The sequence below is a fragment of the Diadema antillarum genome, unplaced genomic scaffold (genome assembly GCF_040938485.1).
Source record: "Diadema antillarum isolate AM-2024a unplaced genomic scaffold, OU_Dant_1.0 seq00000853_RagTag, whole genome shotgun sequence".
NCBI classification, from domain to species: domain Eukaryota; kingdom Metazoa; phylum Echinodermata; class Echinoidea; order Diadematoida; family Diadematidae; genus Diadema; species Diadema antillarum.
The window spans coordinates 953,531-977,668 of NW_027271724.1; the positions used below are offsets into that span (position 1 = coordinate 953,531).

The following is a 24,138-nucleotide window of genomic DNA, read 5'->3' on the forward strand; positions in this document are numbered from 1 at the left end:
TCTGATCCATTAGACAAAATCATCCACTCGTTTGTTCTATATCATTCCACATTAATTGGTTCTATCATCACATTTTCTGTAAGGAAATGACTTTAGACAACAATGAATTAGGGGAGGGAAGGAATAATCACCTGTTGTTGGTGTTGTTGCATGAGCCAGAAGTTGTGCTGGAATTGCTGCAACACCACCTGTTGCTCCGGTGTCAGGCTGGCCTGGTTCTGCTGCAGTTGCTGCATCAGCTGGATCTGCTGCGGCGTCAGGTAGAACGACGGCGGAGTGGCCGACTGCTGGCCGGCCAGCATCCCACCACCACCCCCGCCACTGTTGCTGCCACCACCGCCACCTCCCAGCGGCTCAGTCGGTGTGCTCGCGGCGCTGTTGGGCAGGCCTGGCAGTGACCCCTGGCCCCCTGGGAGGGGCTGTTGCGTCGGGTGCCCCAGGTTGCCAGCACCGACCTGCTGTTGCTGTTGCTGCTGCTGTTGCTGCTGTTGTTGTTGCTGTTGCTGCTGCTGCTCTCGTTGCTGCTGTTGAAGCTGTTGTTGTTGCAGGAGTTCAGCAACAGATGTGGAAGACTGCAGCGTGTGAAGAAGACACAACATATTGAAAACTTGCTTAAAACAATTTCACTGCCACCTGTCTATTATCTTTCCTGACCGATGACCAAGACAGGCTTCAAAATTTCACGCAAACCCAAAAAGCCTTGAAATCCCAGAAACTTAATATGCTTGAAAACAAAACCCCCTCACTGTCCATGTCACAATACTTCAGGCTTTTAGTCTTGTTACCACTCGGAAATAGTGATGTAAAAATACCACACATGTAGTAACACTTAAGACTTTCAAAAACCAATTCCGATAAAGCACTATGAAAGCACCATATATTAACAATATCATTATCATCATAGCTGTAATCATACTAATTTTATTGCAATCATTATCATCATCATTGCCATAATTATCCCAGTGTCTATAAAAGACTGAATCTTTTAATTCAAAGGGAATAGAAAATGTTGTACTGACACACAAAATCTTATGTGGGAAGTTTGCCACTCTACTCACCCGTGGTTTTTTCTTGCTGTTTGAGTTTTTCCGCCGCTTGGGTGGATTGCCGGGCTGCGTGTTCGCGCTGACCTGAGCCTGGGAGGAGGGGACGTTGGCCGTTTGACCCGGCTGGGTGCCGCCGTACTGGTTGTTGGTCACGTGGCCAGGGTAGGGGGGCGGAGGCATCATCTTTGCGCCTCCTGCGGGGTGCATCAAGCGCGCCTGCATGACCAAAAAAGCAAAAACAAAAAAACAAGTTACGCATCACTCTTGCCTGATCACTGTTATTACCCCACTATCACAATCATTAGTATCATCATCATTGTAATCATTAAAGCAAGGATTGTTATATAAATTCAATGTTCTCTTTTCGCAAGAGTCATTTTTAGTGCAGACTCTCCCCAGCCAGAAGGCTTTACCATTTGTACTACCCCAGTATCATGAGGCATCCATTTATACACATTGGTGATTAAGGACGTAGTGGGTACAGCATTTCATCCGATGGTGCACAATCTGGATTTGGACCCAGGACTTTCTGCTTGGGAATCAGGATGCACACCACTTGCCCCCATCAAGCTTTTATCAACACATTCCTAGAAGGCAGAGTTGGTGTGAAAGTGCAAGGGCCTGGCTAAGGATTGGGCACAGGACTGGGTCCAGGATTGGGTCCAGGACTGGGTCCAAGATTAGGTCCAGGATCTACTCACCTGTTGGATGGCGAGATTTCCTTGTCTGGAGGTAAGCTCTGCAGGAATAGGAAGACTCCACGCCTCCTCAATACTAGGCAGTGTCTTGTTTCTGTCGAATGAACCATTTCAAAGCATCGCGTTAGTCTCAATCATACAACACAGTCACACTTCCACACTTATCATTATCAAGCAGCATAGTTATGCTTTCACCATCTTGCAGGAAGAAAGTAAGGTACTTGGGTTCCTTAGCAGAAATCTCTGTCACACAATATCAGCATGACATTTCCAGTTGAATTTTGTTACCTTCATCTATAGACATTTATACTTGCCCTGAAGCAAACACTTATGAGTTCCATTCAGAGAACACACTTAGCACTGGATCAATGTGAGATCTGTTTTTTATCTAGAGAACAACAATGAATGGAATCAACAATATTCTTTAATCTCATCCATTACCTGGGCAACATATTTGGACAGAAAATGATTACTACTACTGTATACTTTTATAGACATCATCTGCATCACTCAAAAGAGGATTTATATGATGTACTGTTGACAGGTGAAATGTCATTTTCCTATTCAACAGGGAGAAGAATGTAATTCAGAAAAACAAGATAGAAAGAAAAAGAAGAGGCAGGGAAGGTACAAGAAGTGACAAGACAGATGACTCCTAGAGAAAATCAAGAATGAGACACTAAGCTTGAACGTTTTAATGGTTTTAAAAAAAAAAGAAGGAAAATCGATTCATTGAATCTCTCCTCCAGACAAAACATGAGAATGTTTCACTGGACTCTGAGAAAACTTGACGAAAAGAAGATATCCTATTAACAGTGAAAATCAACCATACACCTGTGGAAGACACGGTCGGATGACTTGGCACAGCATACTCACTTGTTTTGCATATTTGGGGGAGGCATGCTATTGACCTGAGCCTGCAAGAGTTTGATGCGCTTTGAGAGCGCCGATGACACAGCCACCTTGGAGCTTTTAGAAGCGTTGATGTAACATGTCAATGCATCCCTGCCAACGGAAAGAAGCAAAAAGAATGTGCAATACGAAACACATCAATAAATACTTTGAATTCAAATTTAGGATAACAGTGCCTTGTATGAAAAATATACGGGAGGCTTTTTGTGTGATCAGGAGAAAAGAATCATTTGCTACAGGGATGTCCAAAATGATGGAAGACAGAGTAAATCCCTAGCCTTACAGAGTGCAGCCCCAATGGTAGTAAGACTAGTAGTCAAGTGCGACAGTGAAGGACTGTGCGGGAGCTCACCTGGGTTGATTGCACGCCTCGTACAGGATGCCCAGGTCGGTCCACGCCGCGGTGTGAGACTTGTCGAGCTGCACGGCACAGATGTACGCCTGCAGGGCATCCATGGGCTGGTTTTGCTGCTGGTAGAGGACACTTTGGGACAAAACAGGATGGGACAAAACGGAACGGGAGTGAGTAAAAACTTGCCTGAAAACCAACCACCCTCATACCTGCATCTCATTTTACTCATGGGTTTCACTATCAATAAATCAACAATGGCGCTGATGAATCACATTAATTTGTATGGCGTCATACATCTGCTTTAAAAAAACAAACACACACACATTAGAAGGTGCAGATTCTTCCAAGAGAGTCAGTAATAATTTATTGATGCATAACACAAAAAACTTTGTGAAAGCTGAAGGAAAGGATTCTGCAGCTCATATCAAACTAGATTTCCATTTCAGGGACATGGAATGGGGTTGGGTTTTTTTTTCCAAGCGACAAAAAAAAAAAAAATCACTCCATTATTGATCATATAATTATGATATTGGATTTGCAATCTGCGAAGTGTAAAATGGTGGCAGACCTAAACATTCAATTTGAGAATCCTCACAAACCGCTACCACAACAATTGATTGAAATGTTGTTGGCATGCATTTGCTTTAATTTAAAGCCTACAGTGTTTTCAGATTATCAAGTGCTGATGCCTTCTGAACTGAGAAGTCACATAATACTGTCGGTGCATCACCAAACTTGGCACATTCTGAACAATAATGCACGCTGGAAACAATGCTCTCGTTTTACGAGACGCCTCCCTCCGCCAAGCTCTTTTCTCACTCTCACCCTATCGAGCACCAGGTGTCGGCATTGGCCTCGGACTTGTCGATGGAGTGGCGGTAGGAGACGAACGCATCGTGCACCTTGCCGATGTTGGAGTAGCAGCGTCCCAGCAGGTACCAGGACTGGCCGCTGTTGGGCTCCGCCTCCAGCGACTTCAGCAGGTTCTGGATGGCCAGAGTCTCCCGGGTCGTCTTCTCTCCCAGCTGGTCAGAGCTGTGGTACAGCCAACCTGTAGAGGGCAGCAGACACACATCTGTCACAAAAATCTGCACACCCATGCATTAATTACTCCTTCAACACACAAACTTACATAGGCAGTGTAATATCTCCCATCCCTCCCACAAAACCCAAAAGAGAAACATCTGCAATCAACCAATAATTTAAATAATATCTGACACCTCCTCTCTATTACCCTACTTCTATAGCCGACTCTCTATCACTCTTTCTTTACAGAGCAAATCCTTCTACAAGACAAGACACTCCCAAGCACATTCAAACAAACAAGAAATCCATTAAATCTTCCACCCACTGGGGAATTAATGACAAGAGATACTCTCAACAGTTGAAAGCAAAAGAGAAAGCTCTCAGAACGCTTATGGGAGCATACACATGCTGAGACTTGAGTAGCTGAATCATGTCATAAAAGAGCATTAAAATGTATCTGCCAAATGTACATGTAGTCATCAAATGCAGTCTGATATGAATTTCTTTCATATTCAATGTTAAAGAGAACATAAATGAGAGTAGTATGCCCTCACAAGTGCAATCTGTAGCAGACAAACTATGTGTCCGTGCTGTCTCATATGTACATTACATCGAGTCAGGAGACCAAAATACCAAAACTACTTGACCAACTCCTTGACTATGCATAGCATAATATACTGAACAGTCAGATTGACGTCAACAGTGTTGTAATCTACGATCTGGATCAGCACAACGTTTCCAGAATTAACTCAAGAGCGCTCCGCAGGGATCGCCCACATCAAGGACACCTATCATAGATGCAGTTGTGAACCCGGTTATACAAGTGTTACTAGCAAGTTTCGACTCTCAAAAGTCTCACGAGCCGACTGTTTCACCACCACGGTTGAAGCAGAGGACAGTGACACTGAGGGGAAAAGAAAGGAAAACAAAAAAGCAAAAGAAAAAAAAAGTAGAGAGAAAGATTCAGAAGATAAAAACAAGTGGGAGGAAAAAAGAAGAAAAAGAAAGAAAATTGAGACGGGAAAGAATGAGGATTAGGAGAAACAGTAGAATAAATCGAGTATAAAAAGAAGAAATAGAAAAGAGAAAAAGCCCCGCTAGGGAAAGCAAAATATCTTGAGTGATTTGCACAGCTGCATGGATCTGTGTGCACTACGTTTGTGTATGTGCCAAACTGTGGCTGCGATAATTTGCACAACATTGTGTGTGTATGTCGTGTGTGTGTTTATCTCTATGGGGGATTCCCATACAAAAAAAAAACCCATCACAGCTTCCGATGACAGCCTAAGTGGCGAGTCCATTACATCATGTAATTCAAGGCCCCCAACGTGACATCCATCTCTCGTCTATTCATCATCTTCCAATTCATCTTTCCTTCATTTACCACGGGCCACGTCCTCTTTCCTCATTCAGACACTTGAATTTGGACACAATCATGCAGTTCTGGGGCCCATTTCATAAAACTTGTCATCAGTGACAACTGTCACATTTCTCTGACAAATTTGCTCTCAGCCAATCAGACGCAAAGATTTCAGTAGCTTGTCACATCTATGACAACTTGATGACAAGTTTTATGAAACGGGCCCCGGGTCCCACAAATGAATTTCAAAGGGTACTTTGGTTAAAAACTTTGAAGAGTGTGTTCTGCACCTTTAGAACGGAATGAGCATTCCGGCCATCTCAAATTAGTGGGGTCGAAACAAAATCTGAGATGATTACTCACCTAGCTGTCTGAACGTGGTAGCCTTGAGCCCTTCTGGTAAGGGGGTATCCTGGGCTAAGATGCTCTCATACGACTCCTTGGCGACCTTGTGTTTAGCCTGCTGGTAGTCATCACACAAAAAACAAAACACCATCAAATAAAAACTCTGCGCAGAAGATAGAATCAGTGCCGCAGCTTTTGTTACATCCAAACCGAGACTATCCCAAGTCGTCCAATAATTTACAGAAACTTTGGGTTCGTCGTTGCTCTTAATGAGTCAGTCAGACAATGTACATATCTTATGCCCACTAATTTGCCAGTTCTCCAAGTTTTGTGCCTTCCCAGTCTAAAAACACCCACATGCAAAATGACGAGGAAAATCGGTCGATCAAAGCAAAGGGTACGTGCTACATGGAAGGGACTACCTGCATGAATATTGTAACTTGCATAACCTTGGAAATACATCTGATCTTGCTATCCCCAGATGTCAGAAAGATAAAAATTCAACAATTGATATTATAAACTTACCTGAACCTCATTCAGATGAGCAATGTGGAATTTGACTGGAATAGAAACAGAAATAGGTAGAAAAAAATGAACACATCTGTCACATACGAGTCACTTTCATGAACAAATAATTTACTAAAATATTGTGGATGGGTATTTCCACAATAAATGGGTACTTTTCCAAGATGTTGGGCTGTTCTCTGCTTCCATTGTGCATTGCCCCCATTCAATCACTATGATTTTTATAATACTTCTATGAGAGACAACTTTGCCCCAAAATTACTCAAAGCAAGCAATCTATTAGAACTTATGCCACAATGAAATTTTTTTAGGTGAATGTGTCAATGTTGGACTGACATGTTCTAACATATGAAGGACAAATAATGAACGTTCATTGAAAATCAGTCTTTCAACTGAATGGCCTGATATTGATTAGATGAGATAATAACATCCCTTGAATGATACTGAACACTGCGTTATACACCATTTCTAGACTTAGTGGTGAACGTATGTTGCGTGGACTGACCAAAATTCAACAGTTTGCAATCATTTCAGATTCAACATGCAGCAAGATCTTCTTGGAAAAAAAAAAACAAGAAAAAAAATTAATTATACTTAAAAAAAGAGTACATCACAAGTATTAAATGCTATGCATTATTACTTCGGTAACGAAGAGTCAACTTAATAACTCCAAGTACAATACCTTGCATGAACCACTGTATCTTTGCAACACCTGAATAAAATATCTACCTCTAAAGAAATACAGTCAACTTGCTATTCAAAATCAAACTACTTGGAAGAGACCCATGTTTCCCTTACCTAAGTCCCAGAGAATATGAACAATCCCGGCACCTAAACCATGTGTTAATGTTTCTTCAAGCCGCTATCGCGAGCACGCTTAATTTCTATTTTGGTGTTGATGGCACAACCGTACCAAGAATAGATCGTGTCACACATGACTGGAAAACTATCAAAGGGGAAGCATGAATGAGCTTCTATTCACGCACTTCCTATCAAAACACTTTCATGTTTAGAAACCAAGTTGATATGGCTCATACTGCGCGCAAATGCCATATCTCTCTCTCCACCCACTTCCGCACAAGGCATATTCTGGCTAGTCTTAAGTACCAGACATTTTCCCCCCTATGGCTGACGCTTGACGAAAACGCACAAAACCAAAACGAAGCAATATTTGTGTCTCTGCAGCTGCCTCTTCTCTCCCTAGTGTTTGCAAAAAAGCCCTTTTTCCCACAAACTTAATGAGAAAATATCTGCATAACTTCAATTCAACCGAGACTCTTTTTTTTTTTTAACATAATGTTGCACATGATGTACAAATGCCTTGTGAAAGTGAAACATTATCAAAGTGAGGCCAATATCCTTTGAGAGCCGTATGGGAGGAAGACGGAGGAATAAAAACCAAGTGTCAATGTTCGGGAAGACGTAAACCAGACCAAAGGAGACCAGCAGGAAGAAAGGGAAGTAGAACATGGCTGAGCCACGTACGCCAACGTGGAAAATCCCACTCGAGGAAGGGAAGAGTCACGCGGAAGGAAACCAGAGACTCTGGGAAGATGGGAAGAGACGAACCTGACACCCGACACGTTAGAAGCCTACGAGCATCGCCCCGTAAATGATTGAACGAAGACGCGCACGTATTCTGTCGTCATCAGCTGAGAATATTTGCGAGCAACACTGTTCGAAGCGACGAGGGGGGAAGCCCCTAACAGCCAGAGTCGGGGGCGCGGTATTTTGAAAAGAGCATCATAACCTTAATGGTCACGTATATTGTCATAGGCTCCAAATGTTTCTTTTATTAAAGGGGAGATGAGCATGGGGGTGGGATTTCCCCCACCATCACCAGCTGAAATTGGTATTTTTGACAGCAGAACATTCTTACACATATGTAATATGATATGCATCTGAATTCTTCAATTTATATCAAGGATACAGAATATCACCAAAATAGCCTTATAAAATTGATATTATGCATAAATGTTTCAGCTGTCATACAGCTAAACCAGGACATGATTGCCATCCAATGAGAAAACCAGCCACAGACAATCTGTGATATGCCTTGCTAAGGAATCAAAATATATATGTACCTCTTGTTCGAAATTAACAAGTGTTTGCCAGAGCATGCACGCAGTAACTTTACACAGTTATATGCTCAATTGGAGGGGCCTTCCTTCATCTAGGCAGACATTGAAACTCACTTTTACATCCTACAATGTCGATTGGCGCAGGAGCAATGCTTCCTACAGAGCCTTTATGTGGTGTTTGGCACCTTCAAGGTTTAGCTTCGAGTCAATGCACTTTTTCATCTCGTCATGAGTGTGTGTGTGTGTGTGTGTGTGTGTGTGCATGTGTGTGTGTGTGTACGTATGTGCATGTGTATGTGGAAATTACTGTCATTGTGTGTTAAATGCACCATGAAGGTTTTTTAATGAATTAAAAAAATAATAATAATTATAATAATTCAGGGATGCACAAGGACACTACCACATGAAATCTGGTTTCAGTTTTGCTGTTTTTCAGGTGTGGTATGAAGATTCTCTTGCAGCCGACGCCCACGTCAATATACCTCTCAACGAAATCAACCTTCAGAAGGAGTGAGTGGACTTGAAGCACCGAGGCAAGAACTTCCATGACGTAACAAACCAAGAGAAGGTGAAGGGAAGGGGGTGGGTCTGGATGAGGGGAAGGAAGGGGAGGAAGAGGGGCACAAGGGGGGCTGTAACTTACTTTGTGGCTTGGAGAGGGTGCAGGGGCTGTTGTCGATGAGGGCCAACTGGTAGTGCTTCAGGCTGGAGTCAAAGTCGGAGTTCACCTTGAACATGTGACCCAGGCGCAGGTGAACCTCGTTGGCTCGGATGAAGCCGGGATCGATGTAGAGCACTTGCTGGAATGCCCGCACCGCCCTGAAAAGATGCAAGCATGGAGAATGCAATGTGAATTATTGACTTTTGGCACTCCATACCCACTAATTGTCAAGATGTTTGTGTACATTGCAATTGTCGAAAGGCCAGTAGACGCTACAACCTGTATGGATCCTAATCCACTGCCTACAAGCACCTGTGAAGAAGCTTTACAATCAGATTGTTCCTAAAAAGCCTGTTTTGTTTTTTTTAGACCTCTGACTTCCAATGTGCACAGTTGTTGTTACACTACAAAGGCTGGGTTTGCAAAGCTTCACTGGTTGTCAAGAGCAACCTCATGTCACAAAGGCATGCTGAAAATTTGAGCACAATTGTATTAAAAGCAGGTCTATGCTAATACTTTGTAATTCATTTCATCTACCCTTGCCAACAAGCACATTGTGCATTCTATATAGGGTCTTCACAGTTCATTTGATATGAATAGCTTCTTGGAGTCAGCTATACTATCACTGTACTCAAAATGTATCCTGTAATAAATTATTTCCAGTAGCTACATTGAATTGAAATTGAAGCCACTTGATTTCAGAGTATTATGTTTCTCTTATTACGACCACTGACATGACATCGACAAGCCAAATACACTTCATTCAAAAGAAACAACTGTATTCGTATTCTGCTTTCGCTTTCCAATCTTTTTTTTTATATATATATTTGTCTGTCATTTCGAGCACTCTCCGTAGCAGTCTCAAATCACCGAGACTCACTCACTGACAGACTGACAGACTGACAGAGGGACAGACGGACAGACAGACGCACAAGCCCACATTGATGGATGCATGGGCCAACGACACACTTCAGGCACAAACGAACAGAACCCATCTCTCTCCTTTTCTTCCGGTTCCGTTAGGCTCGCGACAACTCTCTCTCTCTCTCTCCGTACGTGCATTTCTACGATGCCTTCCAGTTGCTCTTCTCTCACACTGCGCTAGCCATCCATCAATCTCTTCTCTCTTGTTCTCATGCATAATGCTGTTAATTTTTTCTACTCCCTCTTTCTCCCTCCCGCTCTCTCTCTCTCCCCATCTCCCTCTCCTCTCCCTCTATCAGTAAAACGGCAAAAAAATCCTCGGGTTCCGGGGCTTCACGTGACGTCAGCAGTCGTCGTAGAGAGGGCATAAAGTGATCTTCTTCCCTCTCTGCCAATACTAGCTTGAGTATCGGATACATTAACATGGTTTTCTGGTTTTCCCATCGCCATGGCAACCACGTCGTCAATCTCGCATGGCGACGCATTCATCCGAAAGCCGAGCCCGCCATGCAAATGTTTCTGACATCTGTTCCAACGGCTTGACATATCGTCAGCCGGCTGTTTGCTCAGCGAGATGAAATAAGTCCAAAGTTGGTACAAGTAGATCCACCTGTAAACTTACATACTGGTACATTGTACATCTTCAGCAGTATCATCACAGCTTACCATTCCACATCTGTTTCCGTTCCTTTCACCCACATGTACTACAATTCATAAATAAATATTATTTCCTCTATAAAGTTCCCACCCTCTTTCTCTTTCCTCTCCTCCCCTTTATATTTGTGTGTGGGCTGCTTCTCCACCCCCCCCCCCAAATACTACACATGTGTAGGAATGCATCCCGATCGTATTGATCACTTGGAACAACCTCCCCACCCACCCACACCATAAACTACTCTCCATGGCCATGCCGCCTCGTCACACGTGCAGGCCGCCGGGGAAAGCCCGATTTCCCCGGCAGATATAGCTGGTGGGCGAGACGGGAGACTGCGCATGGAGGGGGATATCCCCTCCTACCATGCGTCACTCTAAATCACTCGCGTGTGGGAGTGATCGCATCGGGCGCTGACTGCCAGCGAGTTTTAAAAATGGACGCACCGGACACGCCGGGGGCAGTGCAGCAGCCAAGAATCAGAATGGCCGTCTTCCAGGAACACTAGTTTTTGTTGACAAGCACCATCATACATTATCACACACGTGAATGCAGATCGGTTCTCTTGGCCAGTATTTCTGCCTGTTGCTCAATTAACAGGGTGCCTTCCAGGTTATGTAATTCCCCACAAAGTTGATACAAGGCATGCCTGGTTCCAAGAAGCTAAGGGTTATAAGCCTTTTCCAGCAACTACATCCAACATACTTGTATCTTTTAAATCTAACAGTCAACCTTACCACAATAAACTAAATCTTCAATTTCTCTTCATAATGTATGCAACTTATATGAAAGAAATTCGGCTTCATTAAAATAAATACATTTTGTAATCATCTCAAAATTTACCTGTTATATACATGCAGTATAACATCAGTACATTATGAATATAATACTAGATATTCATATTAAGCAATAATTAACACATGTGATATCATGTTCTCTACTATCCAACATCCCACCCCCTTCAATAACATATTCATACAAACACACCCACACATACACACACACAAACAAACACAGTCTCACCCACTCACAGACAACACACACACACACACACAGCACACACAAACACAACACACACGCACATCCACCCACACACGCAAACAGACACAGACAGACGGACACACACACACACACACACACACACATACACACAAGGCCTGTTACAGAGATAAGTTTGCCCTTTGGATGATTTCAGGACACACTTCTAGTCATTCAACAATTCCTTCTCTTTTCTTCTTTCTGAACAGTAACGAAAAAGCAGCCATCGACTCCTCCTTTACACAGGTGAGTATCCAATTCACCTGAACCGTGTCCGCCTTTTCCCCTGAACCAGTAAATCCCCAACACTTGGACGTGACTGCAGGTAGCTACCTTTTCAGGTTGATTAGGTTTGTATTGACAAAACATACAATCGCTCCCCGACAACAGTGCCGGAAGACAACAACTGGAGATTCTCTCGTAATTTTCATGGGTGATTCTATTTCTCTGACACCGTATATCTCACATCTTCAACTTTCTCCATTTTCTCCCCCCTTTTTTTGTTTCTTTCTTTTTTTTTTCTTTTTCTCATCTTTCTCTTCTAATCAATTTACTCGCTCTCTGTGAAGATGGACACTTTATGCACTACAGCAACAGGACATGCCCGAAAGTGCTGTTCTACTTACAACGTAACAAGTAATTAATGTAAAATATACGAGAAACATTTGTACTCTGAACTTCTCAGACTTTGTTTCGCTGTCCTTTTTTTCCTATCCATCCCTGCCTCTTCCATCCTTCTCATTCCTTTTCATTTTTCTTTCTTTCTTTTTGTCTTTCTCTTCTCTCCCTCTTTGATGCTTATTCTTCCTTCCTTTGCTATTATATGGTTTTCCGAGGACAAAGCAACGACACACATACATGTAACTTATCACGTCTTGAAGTCGTGCATTTTCAAAAGCGCAAAAGTGACACATCTGCCGATACAGATCCTCTGTGGTCATTTCCCGCATTGCACTTAACGTCTGCTCCCAATACGAAGACCATACATGTATGTTGCATTGCATTCTTTTGGTCTGGCTGAGCTGCAACTTGCACTATTTTCTAATACCACATCCACTTTCCAACAGATATTTCTTTCAGCATGCACTCCAGAAATTTGTCTTTTGACTGAGCCTATGTGCCCCCCCCCCAAAAAAAAAGAATAAGAGAAGAAATAGTCACAAACCTATGCATACACAAAGACTAAGTAAAAAAAAGGAAAAAATATCATTGTTCACAGATTTCTTTCTCGATATCCTTTCATGGGAGACAACCAAAGATGGAGCATCGACAAGCACTTACCCATCATCATCATCCTCAGAATCGTAGCATTCTTCGGAGTCTTGCTGGTCGGAGTTCGACTCTTCCGACACGCCGTCCGACCAGAAGACTGGATTGTCAAACGAGAAATCGACATCATCCTCGTCGTCTAGAGAGGAAGCTTGACGCTTCATGTTTGGGTGAAAGTCTAGGCCTACCCGCCCGGCTTGTACGGAGGCAAAAAAATCAAGCGAGGCGAGCCGCCGTCAGTCAGATAGACGTCAATTCTCTACCGAGAACGTTTGTGACTATTGACTTATCTGCGACAAAATGTTAGAAGGTGAGCAATGTTACCAAGGGAGAGACCAAAACGACTCCCATGACCAAGTCTCATCACAGTTGGTCACATCGAGCGTCCGCAGCAACGTCGGAATCCAGATTTTTTCCCCCAAGTAGGAACTTCTGCTGTTGGCAAACAGCGACAGAGTGCTTCGATGCCAGCGAGGCGCAGTCACTGCATGAGATGGCTGGCTTGATGATGATGAGCAAGGAAGCGAGCGAGCTAGCAACCAAGAGAGCGAGATGCAAAGAGAAGATGATGCTGGCAAGCAGGGGAGAGAGCGAGAGATTTCTTCTGCTTCGGCAAACTATCAGCTTGTCTGGCACCGACCGGCAGGCTGGAACACGGCATCGACACTGCACGGGTTGTGAGTCCAACGGAGTAGAAGCAGTCAGTAATATACTCTTCTCCCAGTCAGCGACGGTGGGAGAGACAGCAGAAGAGGATTGGAGGTTACGATGAGAGAGAGAGAGATGGGGGGGGGGGGGGAGGGAAGAGCAGCGTACGCCGAGTGTCTGTGTGTGTGTACGTGCAGGGGAAGATTGAGAGTGTGTGCACACACACACACACATACACAGACACAGATACTGTACACACACATGCACACAAATACAAGCCTACACGTGTACGGGCAGCATGTGTGCATGCCGGCTCATAAAATTAGCAGATGTGACGTGGATGCCCGATGCGGTCATCGCGAGAAAAGCACGTCATTGCTGCCTTCTCCGATTCTTCAGCGCCGGCCGGCAGTGCGCTTGCGACTGCCTCACTGGCAGATTCCACCAATGGCTAGCCGCGCTGTCGTGAATACCTGCATACATGAAAGAGCTTTTGATGCTCCTTTTCTGTTTTCTCCTCACACTCTCTCTCTCTCTCTCTCTCTCTGTCTGTCTGTCTGTCTGTCTGTCTCTATCGCTCATGTCGCCTTCTTCCGTCATTCAGTCACATGAACATGTCTCACATTTTTATCTCTGTGATCTTAGGATGGAGGTCAACATTGACACATACGCAAACAAAGAAAGATTATCATGCGCTACGACTCTACAACTGAATTGGATTTCTCTCCCTCTATGCCAAGCCCCATCCCCCCCCCCCACCCGCAGCAGAAAACACCGCTGACACAAAATCCTTGACGTTATGACATCATCACACACAGCAGACTCGATCAAAGCGTATTCATGACATCATATCTCTTTTTGAAATGCTCATTATCATTCCTCAAAATTCATAATGCAAGATCTCTGTCTCAAGTCTGTGAATTCAGATAAGTTTCTTATTCTATGACGCTCGTTTCTTAAGGACTTCTTTCAGGTCGATGTCTGCACGACACTTTTTTCCAAGAAAAACTACAAAAACGTCTTTTCCATCGAACATAAATCCAACGTCTGGAAATGAGGTAGTGTACCTCGGGGGCATCAATGCATGCAGAAAATACATAATAATGTACTGTGAGCACATCAACTCTGCAAACAGTCTCTGGTATGTCTGTGAATCCAAAAGGCAAACAATAAAATAAATTCACGATTTGACGTCATGCCCGACACGGGTAACTTCTTTCTGGAGGCTATTCGGTCCATAATTTGACAAACAGAAGAATTGCCCCTCTTCTAGTCTTCCCTGCGGGGAAATTTGCCAGGACTTGACCGAAGTAAAAAAAAAAAAAGAAGAGAAAATCACCAGTGATAGATATTGCTCTGACAGATTTTGGTTTACTGCAAATACTGTATTTGAACAGTGATATTCAGAAATCATTATGTCAGTATGTACAAATGCATTTAATGAATCTACAAATTATATACAGTACGTACGAATGAATGTGTATGTACAATGTATAGGCATACCCATACATGTATAGCTCTGTAGGTATGTACAATACTTATATTTTCTTTTATGTATGCATATACGTTTGTACTGTATGAATGAATGTACATTAAGTATGTACATCGATATGTACAATTTGTATACATTTGTATTATAAATGTCTGAACACACAATGTACATAGATATGTATGTACGTATGTATGTATGTGTACAGTACAATGTATGTATGTATGGATGTATGTATGTATGTATGTATGTACATGTATGTATGTAAGATTACTTGAACTGACTGCATTCCATTGATATACAAAACCACATCTGGTCCCACTGGTATACTTGTGTTCACAGGTCATCAGACTCCCTCCCACTTCTTTGTTGAGCAAGCCCCCAAAATATTTACATTCATTTAGAAATAATGGACAAGATTAAAGTGCTGTACTCAATTCTTACGCCTAAATCAATCACATAGACTTTGTAACTTCAAAAATTTATCTAGGTCTGCTAAATGCCTGTATACCAAAATGGGTTGTTACTTCAAATATTTTAAAAATGCAATATCTATTTTTAGTGAAACAACATTTTTGATTGACTGTTTTCAAGTGACATGCAGCATAACACAGAGGACTTGAACATGTCAACATGCAATCATGAGTCTTATTTAAACACCTCTTTTTTACCTCCACCTTCATCTTTTAATATCAAATTCTATATTTTCGTAGCTTCATCGATGTGCTGTAAGTTATGTACATTATTGTCATGAATGTTAACTATCAAAAACAGCCGTGATTTTAAACATGAAGGCACTTGATTCATGAGAGAAATCATTGCAGACGTGTAATTTCACATCCGTGGTCATCCTGCATTCACAGAATTCTACATTACATTTTCATTGAGATGCTCTGCTATAAATGTTTGTACAGTGTAGTTGCCATGGATCATCCTATGGGCGTCATATCCAACATAAGGTCGGTGCTTGTAGGAATAGTGATTGAGGTTGTCGCAGGTCGTCCCACAAATCATTGTCAAATTCAACATTGTGTTTTCATATAAATTCAATGAAGAATGCTTGTAGTTGATGTGGGTGTTGGAAAAACATCTAGGACAGTAACGTTGAAAGCATTAAATCATGAAAGTGAATCATTTTGGTCTGTGCATGTACAATGCAGGAATATGGTATCAAGCGACTGTGGTCGTCACAGGTTATCTTACAATCATTGTCAAATTCAATATTGTGTTTTCGTATTCACGAATTCTATGAAGAATGCTTGTAGTTGTTGTGGGTGTTGAAAAACATGTACAGAGTGTAGGGCTTGCAAAGGTGAAAGCAATAAATCATTAAAAGTGATTCATTCTGGTCTCATAAAATCCCACATTCCCAGTCTTCCTTCTATCATAAATATCTAATGATTCCATATTTACTGGTACAATGTTTTCATCAAGATGCTATCAATGCTTGTACTTGTCACAGACAAGATGGCCGTGGGTGCTTATCTGTAACAATGCACCGGGTATGATTTCTTTTCCTAATTTATTCTGGTGACTGCTTGCCAATGACATAACCTTTCACAATGACACAGACTTGGTATAACTGGAGCAGACATAGACTCAGAAGAAGTACACAAAAACACCAACACAAACAACACACCCACACGTTACCTCCGCTCCGCCGGCACTGGCTGCCACCTCTGAGCGAAGGTGGGTTGATAGATCATAGTAACTACTATCAGTATGCGTGCGCCTGATAAGTTCGTCGACCATTGTACCACAAGTGTAGCTTGTGTACAAACATCGGCGAGGGCGTCGCAGTCACATCCAGTACGAGTGGGGGAGGCAGGGGAGGATGAGTTGATAGCAGAAATATGATATGTTGTTGTGCTCCTCCAACAGACTTGGAGGAAATGGATATGACTCATCAGTGTTGACAACCTACACCACTTTCTGCAAACTTGACACAAATGAACTCAATAGTTGGAATAATCAACATGTGCAGGGGTATCTCATGACCAGTTAATACTATAGGGCCTACACATTCCCTACAACATTTCCTGAATGCATTTTCTGAGTGCACTTCGCCGGTTGTTTACAGAAAATTTCTACATTCCTTGTCATTCCATAAAATTCTAGCATACCAGAGAAGCCCTGACGTAAGGCTTTGGAGCAAAATAAACCCAATTTAGATTCCATCCAATTCATAAACATTCTCCCCAAGACAGTAGATACTACATTGTAGACAAGAACACCCCCTCCCTATGAAAGACTAACCATACATGTAGGTTTCCTGATCTGGCAGCTAATTAAGAATGTAATCACATGAGCAATACAATCAAGGCAGTTCACACAACTTCATTTGTATGGAAAGGTAGATACAAGAGCTGTTTCATAACTGATGATAGTAATTGTATTGATATCTGCAAAAGTGGTACATCCTGTATTACACCGTAGTTGCTCTTGTAGTAGCAATAATAACTACCACCACCACTACCATCACCTTCATCATTATCCTCATCATCATTATCATTATCTTCATCACCATCTTCACCATCTTCACCATCGTCCTTATCTAGGTACAGTTGAACCTCTATTATCCGGCCTCCCTTTATCCTGATCTCTCTATTATCCGGACGCAATCTCGCCGTGATTTTTTTTAAATAATTACGGGAAGAAAGGGGGATTCCCAACTCCTTGAGAACTCCTACCCAAACACACATGAATTACATATTACTTCCAATATGATTAACATACATTGCATCAAATTTCCTTCCAAATTGCTTACCTTCAGACATTTCAACATCCCGAAACATCCCCAAATGTAACAATGAAAAGGTTGCAGTATACACATTACTATGAGGTACTACAATGGGCTAAATCAGTACATGTGTATGTATGTATAAAGCATTGAGTCTCCCGTATCCGGCCAAATCCCTTATCCGGATGAGCCCCGGTCCCGACTTGTCCGGATACGAGAGGTTCAACTGTATCACTGAAATGAGATTGCATCTTCAGCATTAGTAAAGTTCTCTAAGCGTATCATATACATGCACACACGTTATGCATGTTTAAACTTTTGTGTTAACATGAAAGACTTCAGAAATCCACAACACCTGCTGATCGACGCCTGGAAGCGAGGCTAGCCGCAGGCAAAAGTCTAAGCTGAAAAAAAGGAAGAAGAAGAAGAAAAAAAAATGAGCTTGTAGACAAAGTCATTCTGCACATGGAAAGGGGGCACCGCGACGGGGTGGACTATAAATAGTGGAGGCAGGATACGAGAGGTGGGTTGCGCAAAAGTGCATGGGGGGGTTGAACGCAACTCGTATGATGAATGGCTGCCAATCCTGTCAGCCCCACAAGAACCCACCAAAAATAGTCACACCAGGGAAAGTGATTGGGGGCCATGCCACCCCCCTCCTACACTCTGCGCCCGAGCGCAATTGTCTATGCCAAACCAGATGACACTGACGTACCGTAGCGCTCAATCAACTCTTTTTGTCTGCATTGTTTCTCTTCGTATCATTAGAGCACAGGATACGCAACACCTGCTTTGGCAGATGACTCTTATTGACTCAATATGATAATGATGATACTCTTTTCCAACAGGGCACTATGTACACGTACTTGTATATGTAAACTGAGTACATAGTATCTCAACTAATGGTTAATAACAAGCTAATACTCCTTCATATAGCAGCTCTTTGATTTGCATCATCGAAGGAAGTTTCAGTCACTGGGTTCTTTTCAGTAGCGTCGAGTCTGACAGGCACGGAAGAATTTATTGATCCAATGCACTTACAGAGTATAAGACCAATATTTCCATCGTCCGAATATTCAGGCGACAGCGCTGCTACGGAGGACTCATGAAGATTTGAAGCCGCATCTAAGAATACAGCTTTAAAAACCAATGAATTATTTCCACACCATGGCACCACAGCACATAGTACAAGGCTGGCACAATAAGCCATAAGTAATGCTCACCCCCACCACTTACACTGTGAACACAGGATTTACAACTTTAACACACTGTAACTCAGCCATGGTTATCCACTTGTAACCTACAGTAAACAATACCCCCCCCCCCAAAAAAAAAAATAAATAAAATAAATAAATAAATAAATAAATAAATAAATAGAAATAATAACAGTAATAATAATAGTAGTAGTAGTAATAATAATAATAATAATAGTAGTAGTAGTAGTAGTAATAATAATAATAATAATAATAATAATAATAACAATAATGATAATAATAACAATAATAATAGAATAAATAAAATAGAAAAGATTGGTCATGCTTTAAAGGGGAAGGCTAGTAACTGATCAGTGGGAATCAGTGGAAATGCTGGGAGATGATTGTTCCAATCCTTATGGGATTCATTCAAGAGTTCATTGTATATCTATTGTTGTGTGAAAATGATTTGCTTCAGAATGGTCTCATATTCAAGTAATGTGCAGTTTAATGCTTCCAGGTTAGCGTCCCTGGTCAGTGACGGAGCATTAATCTGCACATTACTTGAATATGAGACCGTTCTGAAGCAAATCATTTTCACACAACAATAGATATACAATGAACTCTTGAATGAATCCCATAAGGATTGGAACAATCATCTCCCAGCATTTCCACTGATTCCCACTGATCAGTTACTAGCCTTCCCCTTTAATACAAAAATACTTCAAACTTAGAACTGGAATTGTTCGTATTTTAATGATAGGCTATTATAAAATAGCACGCAGTTTCACCAAGTATTATAAGTTTAAAACCTGGTATCATGGGGATACCACAAGAGTGGGAAGGCTGGGCAAAGCTCAGCTACATTCGAGAATCCCCATAATGAATTGTGTGAAGCTTTATTACCAATCTCTACATACGTCTATTAATCACACACAGCAGAACGGATCTCAACTGGTATCAATCATTACTGCTGAGTGTGTACTGAATTTAGTGTACATTTTCATTGACAGTCACTATCTATTTTATTTTTTATTTATTTATTCAGTTTTCTTTACCCAGGGTAGCCCCATCAGTGGTTTACACACTATTCATGGTTTTCGAATGTACGCAACCTGTACAACCATGATGGGGAGCGAATGAAGCTCAATTCAAATGGGCTGGCCATGGATCCCCACGCTCACAGGTCTATAACGACTCAACGGCAGTATCTGCTGCCTGACATCACAAAACTTTTTATGCCATCTAGGGGAGCAATCATACAAGCTATTTCACTGTCTAAAATGAAAACGGCAAATCATCTATAAAAGTTTGCAATGCTTTAAACCACCAGACTTGTCACTAGTGGGGAGCTGCTACCATTTATTAAGGACTTTAAAATGTACAGCATGGCTGGAAACTAGGCTAATCACTTGTTTCCACTGGATGACCTTGTCCCTACATGCCTTTCCACCTCGACCCCCCTCTGTCCCTCCCCCCCCCCCATCCCCCCCCCCCCCATATTGGCATGCTGTGACCAGTGTCCCTAAAGTGACCTCAGGATTGACCACAACATGGACATCCCAAAGAAACAGGTGGTAGTAATATCCCACTCCCTCCCTTTCACTCTGCCCTTTCTCTCAGGCTCACAACTGACCTCTAACAGCTATACCACTGGACGCATCTACATAGTGGCCTCAATATTATGCAGTAACTGGTGATACAGATCTCTTTTATATATAAAGATAACACTTGAAAGAAAGAAATTAAAAAATAAGTTGTGTTCTAGGAAGAGGTATCTTCAAGCAATACTACATCATATTTCTTTCCTTCACTCAACATTTCAAATCTAATTTGAATAGTAAAAGATGGCAAAACAGTCAGAGTTGAAAACTGGTTGGAATCAAAATGGAAATTTTTGACAAATTTGTTGCTGTTTAGCGATTCTGCTGTACACCAACCAGTATAAAGAATTTGCCGGCCCACCGTCATATAAACACAGGGGATAGTTTCACCTCATCGCCATGAAATTCACATAGGTCTACACACTACACCTGTAGCTATTTTTCATCACTGCTAGCTCAGATGATTGCTACCCCAATCTAATCTTACATACAACGTGTGGAGATATAAAAAGGATGATGCTAAATATGACTGTTTTTTACCTTGAATCCAATCTCCGTGCTCAGTTATTGGACATCAGTTACAAATACCAGCAAAGATTTCAACCTTGAACAAGCACGAAAATCCAGGCAAACACCAATGGCAGAGGCTACAAGTTGTACCAGTATTTTAGATTTAAAAGGCAATGTACAATGTAGTAGTTTCCTTTCGCCGAAAATTTGGTATCTGCCGTGTGGTCATTGATCGGTCAAGGAGGAAGGAATAGTCAAGTGGTTGAACAGAAATGTCCTTGCACTTCTATTTTCATTGCTTCAACCAACTGCACGTCACTTCAAGTCCACCGGTTTGATATCTAAATCAGGCAGCAGCTACTTTTGATTATGAGTCTACAGCCAATGGGTGCGCTTACAGTACAAACTCACTTCTGGCGCAGAATTAAGGTTTCAAAACAACCTTCACAGAATTTTGGACAGTTGATATCAAAATGCAAAGCTGTTTTGATGGTGCAGTTAGAAAGGCTCTTCTAAAATGTTCGAAAAAAGTGCGATCGCAAACGCATTTGAGCCAGAAACATGTTTCTGCAGAGTTGATAAACACAAAGTCATTTTGAAAAGCATTTCTAGCTCGGGCCTGCCCACGTGAACCAACTACACGCCCGCCACTCCTAGGGTCAAATTGCGCAATGGAGCTGTGCAGTGACAAGGCCTCCAGTCGACTCATGACAGAGTTGATAAAGCGGAACAACTCGAGAAACACAATCGGAAAGGAGTTTGCAAACACATTTTGATAATGGGTATTGAAATGCCTTTTGAACATGGATAAGTTGATGAATGCAGCCAAAGACATAATTGGCCACTTCAAACTGAAATGAATGCATATCTGTTTCAGGCTCACAACCATGTTACAACGTCTACTGTAAAATGAGGAATGTTCGCATGCATTTTGATTTTGCAAATTTCGCGAGAGCCAAGATTCGCGAGACTGAAATGCACGCAAAATTTCTTGTCTACACTATATGCATTGAATGTTAGGAGCAACTCGCAAAAATTTCATGCCGCGAAAAAGGCTGGCGGCTCCAATTCGCGAAAAATTCATGCCGCAAAAATATCATGTTTTACAGTATATACATGTACATGATGGACAGTGCTGCATACCTTTTGACAGGGTCAAAATGCTATCAAAAGCCATGATAATCACCCAAAAATCAAACCGTAAATTACCCATTGGTCCCAATGTAGTTGTTTTTGAATGACACATGCAAAACCATACAAGTTTGGAGTGTATATGCGCAGTTAGCCAAATGAAGCAGCATGTTTCCAATGAACATAAACAGCAGACTCGCTATGTGACAGCGATCCACACAGCTCAAGCTGAATGCGCCTGCACGAATATCTTGTCAAACTACTTCCTTCCTTCTGCACTGAACCCCAGACCCCCCCCCCCCCAAATGAAATAAAATGAAATAGAATAAAATAAAAACAGACTTGATTGATATGCCAGAAAATCTTTGGATTCGTCGAACAGTCTTTAGTACAAGTGAATCAAGTTCGGCACCCATTGTGCCCTCTAAACAATGGGACAACAGTACGCGATGATAGTTAAAGGCATAATTTACCATTTGCAGATGAAACAAAAACCCAGCATTAGTGCTTTAAAATAGTTTCAAATGTGAGTTGGGGAAAGAAACCACTGTAAAAATTTGAATCCATATCATCAATGTTAAGTATTGTTCAACAGACAAAATGTGAACAATAGCTATAATAAAAATGTTGCCAGACTAAACTGTCTACAGTTATGGTTTAATGAGAAAAATACTAATATTTCCTTATATCTTCGGCTTTATTGCAAAAATTTTGTAGGGCAGGATATTTTGTGATACAACAGACCTACACATACGCATCAAACATGATATCTTAAACATTTTTTAAATCACTGTTCCCAAAGGTACACAGGACCTTTAATGTCCACTCTACTGGCTGTCCCCCATATACAATCTCACTCGGGCACACATTAGGACTCTTGCCTACAGTTTACAGCACGCAGAGTGCGCTGTAATGCACTTTAAACTGCACCCGAATGTGATGGTAGCATCAAATTTCAGGTTACCACCATATTGAGAACTCATTTACGCACCCGCTCATTCATGTATCAAAGCGAAGAGAAACTCTGCCATTGAAGGTCTGACAGGGAATATATCTACATCTTCTCCCATTTTCTCTTCTTTTTTTACAGCTCAAAGCATAAACTCAACTCTTGCAGGTAATGCTGATCAGGGCTAGCTACTGTCAATGAAACTGGTGCTGAAGTGGTTCATTTCACACAAACTATAATTATTCAAAAAAATGATATTAAAGATAACGCCTTGCGGTTTTTCCCAGCGGCATACAAACTTTGTAGTATTACATGGCAAATGTTGATAACCTTGTACATCGTGGCATAGAAAAACACTTTATAAACATCGAATATGAAACAAAAAAAAATCATAATACGTGGAGACCGCTAAGAGCTCTTTTTTTTTTTCTTTCTTTCTAAAGTTGTACAGTGTGTAAAAAGATGGAGATGGCACCATCACGTATATAGAGTGTACAAAGTCTTCCAGGACCGAGACAGGAGTTTTTTGACATGGCAGTGACAACTCAAGCGTCAATGCCACAGATGTCTTTTTGTGTCTTTTTTTAATAAACGCATGCACTGCATCAAGCATGGGTAACAAAAAACCAAAAAACTCTTTGTAATATAGTGTCGGAGTTCTTTCACACTTTGAGATATCAATGTCAGCGAGGGTTTCAGTTCGCCTACTGGAGCGAGGCGAGTACCCACCTACTCCTTATCTACTGGTAATGATTCTTTTGATGGGCGCAGAATGGCAATGTCGCAGACAAATCTAGGACTCTTTTCTGCGTGTAGAATATAAACAAACCCAGATCTGGTGGTGCCGTCGAATACTGTAAAACGTACAGCGGTACATGGCTGGCTGAAGCGTATCCTCATATAATCTCCACGTATCTGTACTTTGGAATATATTCTTTTTGTTTGCGTTGGCAATGATCACGAGGTCATAGTGCCATGATCATGA

The 24,138-nt window shown here is 41.8% G+C and overlaps 1 protein-coding gene across 1 annotated transcript in view; it reads right to left on the bottom strand.

Annotated features, from left to right (window-relative positions):
* Positions 1–24,138, bottom strand: part of LOC139740396 (histone demethylase UTY-like) — a 145,416-nt gene that overhangs the window by 14,711 nt on the left and 106,567 nt on the right. Inside the window, exons 6-14 of the mRNA XM_071650988.1 lie at positions 8,989–9,164; positions 6,265–6,299; positions 5,758–5,854; positions 3,834–4,059; positions 3,009–3,140; positions 2,621–2,749; positions 1,748–1,838; positions 1,059–1,262; positions 132–572 (exon numbers count right to left, since the gene is read on the bottom strand). Coding sequence (XP_071507089.1) covers positions 132–572; positions 1,059–1,262; positions 1,748–1,838; positions 2,621–2,749; positions 3,009–3,140; positions 3,834–4,059; positions 5,758–5,854; positions 6,265–6,299; positions 8,989–9,164 — 1,531 coding nt within the window. The remainder of the gene's footprint in view (positions 1–131; positions 573–1,058; positions 1,263–1,747; positions 1,839–2,620; positions 2,750–3,008; positions 3,141–3,833; positions 4,060–5,757; positions 5,855–6,264; positions 6,300–8,988; positions 9,165–24,138) is intronic.